The sequence below is a fragment of the Galeopterus variegatus genome, unplaced genomic scaffold, assembly GCF_000696425.1.
Source record: "Galeopterus variegatus unplaced genomic scaffold, G_variegatus-3.0.2 Scaffold3446, whole genome shotgun sequence".
NCBI classification, from domain to species: Eukaryota; Metazoa; Chordata; class Mammalia; order Dermoptera; family Cynocephalidae; genus Galeopterus; species Galeopterus variegatus.
Window position 1 is genome coordinate 130,624 of NW_007729557.1, and position 6,814 is coordinate 137,437.

At 32.3% G+C, this 6,814-nt stretch overlaps 1 protein-coding gene across 1 annotated transcript in view; it reads left to right on the top strand.

The window, feature by feature from the left end:
- PPP2R5A (protein phosphatase 2, regulatory subunit B', alpha) overlaps positions 1-6,814 on the top strand; it is an 85,402-nt gene that overhangs the window by 63,331 nt on the left and 15,257 nt on the right. Inside the window, exons 4-7 of the mRNA XM_008585081.1 lie at positions 2,522-2,652; positions 4,089-4,148; positions 5,062-5,170; positions 5,836-5,889. Coding sequence (XP_008583303.1) covers positions 2,522-2,652; positions 4,089-4,148; positions 5,062-5,170; positions 5,836-5,889 — 354 coding nt within the window. The remainder of the gene's footprint in view (positions 1-2,521; positions 2,653-4,088; positions 4,149-5,061; positions 5,171-5,835; positions 5,890-6,814) is intronic.

Here is a 6,814-nt window from a genome sequence, read left to right on the forward strand (position 1 = left end):
ATGAGGTGAGTAATTAAGGCCTGGGAGATTGTATGTGATTTATTTATTTATTTATTTATTTTGGTGTCTTTCTTTTAACTTTATTTTTTCCATTGTACATGTTTATGGGGTACAGCTTGTTTCAATACATGCATATATTGTATAATGATCTAATCAGAATAGTTAGCATATCCATCACCTAACCATTTATCATTTCTTTGTAGTTATAATATTCAAGATCCTCTTTTCTGGCTATGATACTATCTTTAAATTCTATTTTTCCATAAAGTTTTCCCTCATGTTAAGGAACTCATTAAATTGCCTATAAGATAATATCAGGTTGAGGGGAACAGTTGCCTTGGTGCTTCCTCAGCCTGAAGCTTGAGGTGTTTAGGCTGCTGGATTATTCTGTGGTTTGAGGGGAGCGAGAAGAAAACTGGTAGGGTGGGAACCATTTTGTACCTTCTACTTCAAATGCCTGAGTTATCTGAGAAGCTAAAGGACCAATAATTTTTTAGCAGTCTGTGACTGCGTTTTCACAGATCACTTCTCTGAGGTATTCTTATGGTGTTGCTTTAACAAATAGTACTCATATGTATCAGAATTATCAGCTTTTGTACTTTGAAATGATTTGGTAGGTGGTAAGTTTTAAGACTTTAGAAGTACAGGAGAAAAATTTATTAAATTTGGATGTTCATTATTTTAAGAGAAAAAAACAGTTGCATAATTCCAATTTACGTTCAGATCAGAGAATTTCAGAAGAAAGAAGGAAACGAAGGTTTATCGAGTGCTTTGTAAGTGCCGGGCACTGTCTTTAAGTGTTTTTTTTTTTTATGGGCCCAGCATGCTTTTGCTCTTATGTGCTTTTATATAAAAAGTTAGACCATGTCAAATTTCACACAGTTAGTAGGTGGCACAATCAGGATTTGAACTAGACTCTGATTATGATAGTACCTTTCCTTAAAACAAAGAATAATTGTTTTCAACCTTTCTCATTTTATCAGTGAAGAAACATAGGCTCAGAGGTAATGAATTACCTTAAAAGCAGTTAGATATTAGTATCAAAGCCAGAATAAGAAACAGAGTTTCCTGATTGCTAGTTTTGTATGTTTCATTATGAGAATATTGTATTTCTAAATAGATTATTTAGGTTATAATTTATTTAGATAATAATATTTGAAAATAGTTTTCTTTAAATAGATTTGAGGGCCGGCCAGTTAGCTCAGTTGGTTAGAGCATGGTGCTGATAACCCAAAGTGCAGGGTTTGATCCCTGTACTGGCCAGCTATCAAAAACAAAAAAACAAACAGAAAATGAAATAAAAAAGATTTGAAACGTAGCTAACAACTGTTCTCTAGTTTAATATTTTCCCCCTGAAGATCAACTTGTGTTAAATTATATTTGTTCTTGAATTAGACATGATGACTTTAACAACTAAGGGCTCCCATAAGGATGCACTCTACCCAACTGAGCTAATTGGCCAGACCTGACAGAAGAAATGGAAGGTTTTTTTTTTTTTTTTTACTGTTTTAAAAGGAAATTTGAGCTTTTGACTTTAAATTTGTCTAAGGTCTCCCATAAGGATGCACTCTACCCAACTGAGCTAATTGGCCAGACCTGACAGAAGAAATGGAAGGGTTTTTTTTTTACTGTTTTAAAAAGGAAATTTGAGCTTTTGACTTTAAATTTGTCTAAGGTCTTTTATCCAAGGCTCTGCTGAAGAGTTGTGTAGAAGTGTAGGAGAGTGCTGAGTGGACCAGTTTGAACTAGTTTAAAATTTTTCGGCCATTTGCTAAGCCGACTTTAAGTAAAAATCCCTCATCTTTTATTTCAGTGTTATTTCATGTATGATTTCTTTTCTATTATTATGTATCTGCCAGTATTTTATCCTAATAACAATATTAATTTTTGAGCTGTTAGCATGGTGGCTATCTTAAATTTTTTTATTTTAAAATCACAAAAGAAGGCTTAGTTGGTGTAAATCTTTCTAATAAACTAGAAATGTGTTATACATATTTTTAAAATTTCATTTATGACTTGCAGTCTAAAAGCTTAAGATTTTATATATAGTTTTGACTTACTATCAAAAAGCATTAAAAAATTTCTCAAATTTTATCACTTTAAAATTGTGAGCTATGTTTAGTAGTCAAGAATAGAACAGGGCTGGCCAGTTAGCTCATTTGGTTAGAGTGCAGTGTTATAACATCAAGGTCAAGGAATCACATTCCCATACTGGCCAGCTGCCACAAAAAAAGAAAAGAAGTAAGATACAATTTTCAAATCAGTGGCAAAGCAAAAAAAAAAATACAGTTTTTGAAGTATTTATATTACTTACTGTGTAATTTTTTGAAATGAAATAAATGAAATATTCCTTAAACTTTTCTTTAGCTCCATTATGTAAGCAAAAATAGAATCAATCTGGTAAGGCAGAATCGCTAAATTTTTTAAAGAATTTATGGATAATCTTAAAATCAAAATTAGAATAAAGTGAAGTTCTAGCTCAATTATTTTTTAAAAGTAATTTCTCAGACTTTTTTTAAAGCTCCTGGAGCTTTTTGATAGTGAAGATCCCAGAGAACGTGACTTCCTGAAGACTGTTCTGCATCGAATTTATGGAAAGTTTCTTGGATTAAGAGCATTCATCAGAAAACAAATTAACAACATTTTCCTCAGGTAAATTAGCCATATATTTGTATATAGCACTTTTCCTTTTTTTTCTCCCTAGATGTCTTCTTCTTATTCAAGTTCCTTTAGGTTAATTTTTAGTATCTGAAATCTGCAAATTTAACTGTTAGTATTTAATCATTTTTAGCCTGTTTTATGAATACCATTTGATTGTGTCTAACTTTTTAGAAACTTATAACCTTCTTATCTAAGTAGATGGTAGTAATGAGGACAGTTTTTGATAGGTAATACCACTGTTATTCATGTTTAAGAAATTTAAATTTAAATTTAAGAAAAGGAGAGTTATCTATTTTTTTGAGCTTTTTGTTTAAAACTTGTGTGTGTGAATATTTAAACCAATAGCTCTTGGAAGTACTTTCATTTTATTTTCTGACAAAGCTAATTAAATTTATATGGGGCTTATTTGACTACAATTGCCCCTCAGTTTCTACAGGGGATTGGTTCCAGGCCACCCATGGATACTAAAATCCACAGATGTTCAAGTCCCTTGTATAAAATGGTGTATGTAGTATTTGCATATAACCATATACTTTGTCACCTCTGGATTACTTATAATACTTAATTCAATGTAACTGTTATGTAAATGGTTGTTGTATTGTATTTTTTGGTTTTTTAATCAAGTATTTTTGATCCACGATTGGTTGAATCTGTGGATGAATTGTCTGTGGATATGGAGGGCCAACTGTACTTTATAAATGTTAATCTGCTAAATAGTTGCTTCAAATTAGGAGATTTCACATTAACACTCACATTTCAGGTATTTCGGGTTTGTTTGGTTTGTTTTAATTAACTGAAGATCTGGCAAAATTAGGCTAGCATTCCCACATTGCAGCAATTAGAGATGAGTAGTAACTGCCTTCTCTAGAGAGAGCAGCTTTCTCCAGTTCTCAGTCATCATCTCCCAAGTCCACTTTAGCCATTTATGATCCCTGCCCTGTCCTGCAGCTGAATTTATGACCCCTAACTTGAAAGGTGATTTTAATCTTGGAAGCTAGGCAGCCTATGTAGTTTGAGATTTAGAGAAATTCTGACTAAAAGTGGCCTTATTACATATGGGTCCTTTTCTCTGGGATTTTCCTGAGTAGAGGATTCCTATTTTGAAAAACATTTTTTTCAGAAAACCCATCTTTCTTATAAATTATGAAGTAAAATAGAATAGTCTAGGTGAAATGATATTCTGGTATCTTCACATGTGGCAAGTTTTAGCAAAGGAATATGTGATTTAACAGGAAATAGACCTCCTTTTGTAAGATTGCTATGAATTAACTGACTCAGAACAAAATAGCTTATAAAAAAACCCTAAAGCATATTTGTATTTCTTATAGCTGTTCTTTCCATTGATTTCTTCACCTTCTTGCCTGTTTCTCTTAGTTGAGTTTTCTGATGCTTGATTTTCATTACATCTACTTTTATTTTAAATTCAGGTTTATATATGAAACAGAACATTTCAATGGTGTTGCTGAACTCCTTGAAATATTAGGAAGGTAGGTCAGGTTTTTTAGTTCTTTATAAGAATTAAGTAACTTTGAATATTTTATGTATTAAAATCTTAGTTGGGGTTAGAGAAATTACTTCATATTTTACAGTTTAAATATAGAGAACAAGACAATTTCTCAGATGAATTCTTATTATAGGCTTTTAAGGGGTCAGCATATTAAAGTACTGCCATCCAAGACATCGGTTTCAGAACAAGCTTCCGGCTTTTGAAGCTGTGACATGTTTTATGCCTGATCTTGCCAAAGTGCACAGAAATTTATAGGATCTATAGGGACAAGATGAAAGCTATAGTGAATCTTTGAAGTTACAAGAATTCTTGTTCAGATGTTGATAGACCATTTCTAATTCATCTGTTCTTTTTAGAAGAATCTATAATCTTTGGTTTTAGTTTACATGAACATTTTGCCCTCATTCACTACATAGCAGTATTATTAATGAGAGAATTTTCGACCCCTCTATTACTATTGATAATGATTTTAGTATCCTTTATTAATATTTAGAAAATGATTGTGGAGAAAACTACTTTGTAATTTCAGATTATCCAACAGAGAAACTACCCCATTTACTTCAGAAAATATTTAAAATTTTAACAATATTATGTTATTGACTTTCCTGTGGCTTTAGGGAGGAAAAATAAAGTGACAGGCTTTATAGAATATGAAAATAGGAACTAATTACTGGGGCATTAATTGGCAGTCCTAATTTTTGTTTGGGATCATCGAATGACTTAGAGGAACAGACTCCATAGTAACAGTCTTTGTAAAGTAGTTTGAAGATGAATAGTCATACAACACCAGTATTGAAGCAGAGCACTGTTATTTATGTACTCATGGATATTATAACTTTTAGAAATGTAGTAGTAACTACTTAATCCTTCCCCCTGCCTTTTTTTCCCTCCAGTATTATCAATGGCTTTGCACTGCCACTGAAAGCAGAACATAAACAATTTCTAATGAAGGTTCTTATTCCTATGCATACTGCAAAAGGATTAGCTTTGTTTCATGCTCAGGTAAGTTGCAGAAAAATTTCAAATGAAGTGAATATTGTTTCAAAAGTAAATATAAAGGCAGGGAAATTGAGAAATATTGAGATGACAATTTTAGGTATAATTAAGCAATTTTCTTACAGAGTTACCCAAAGCAAATTTTTATAGTATTAAAATTTTTAAGTATTATGATATTTAGCTATTAAATAAGACCAATGCACTTTAAATGTAGATATAGAAAAGATAACATTAAGTTCCCTTTTATTCTAGTCCAGGCCCTGACCTAATTAACCATGTGACTTTGATTAAATGCCACATATCTGCAGAATGTTCCTTCTGGCCACAATAACCTAGTTAGAAAGATTTTGGTCTCCTCTATTAATATTTTGAAAATAATAATATATCAGCATAGGTATACATGTAGAAACATGCCGAAAAACTAAATTGTCAGCTTCTAGCCTTATTTCAGTTAACTTTATAGTCAGAAATTACTACTAAAAACAAGAATAATCTTTTTTGAACTAGAAGTTACACAATTGTGAATATACTCATTTTTTATATTGAAATAAACTAGAGTAAAATTTGTCAAAGTGATGTAGTCATTTTTGTTTGCTAAATATAAAAAAAATCCTGCATCACTAAATGTTACTTTACTCAGTAATATTTATAAACTGTTCCTTACCTTTTAGCTAGCATACTGTGTTGTACAGTTCCTGGAGAAAGATACAACACTAACAGAACCAGTAAGTGTTCTATTTATTTCCATGTTTTTGGTCTACATTAATAATATTTCATTGTACCTTTCTTTATAGCTGTATGTAGTTATGAAATAGTAATAATAATGTGTACCTTAAGCTAAAATCATTTAGAAGGAATGTGAGGTTAATCTGCATTCAAAAAATGGGGTTGGGAGGGGAGAGTTCTAATGAGTTATGTGTCTTGAATAACCTAAATACAGATTAATATTAATATATGGTAGTTGCAACATTTGATAGGATCAAATGACCACAGAAATTTTATGTACATATTATCTTCACTGATAATCTTTTTAATCTTCATTCACTTTAATTTATAATTAAAACATACTGTGAGGGTACCAGAACGATTCCCTTAAGTTTTGTTTCTAGAAGCAGGATTTTGCCTCTCATTAGTGATAAACCACAATAGGGATTGAAAACATTTCCTAGTCTTAGGTGATTAAGATGTAATCTTTTTTTAATCTTCATTCACTTTAATTTATAATTAAAACATACTGTGAGGGTACCAGAACGATTGATTCCCTTAAGTTTTGTTTTTAGAAGCAGAATTTTGCCTCTCATTAGTGATAAACCACAATAGGGATTGAAAACATTTCCTAGTCTTAGGTGATTAAGATGTAATCTTGGGGAGATTGAAAATGGCGACGGGTCTGGAGCACCCGTGTCAGGAAACAGCGCGATCCTGAGAGCTGTGTGCTGTGATACCAGAGTATTGACTGCATTTTTAAGAGCAACAAAGGACGAATAAATCTTTCAACAACGGTCCTACATCAACAAATAAGTGGCAGAGGGTTCGAGGTTTTGGGGCTGACACGGAGAAGGACTCCTGGGGGTACCAAGGCCCGGCTACGGGAACAATATTGGCAGCCCACACGGCAAAGGCCAGGAGAGCCAGCGGAGGAACTGCGCA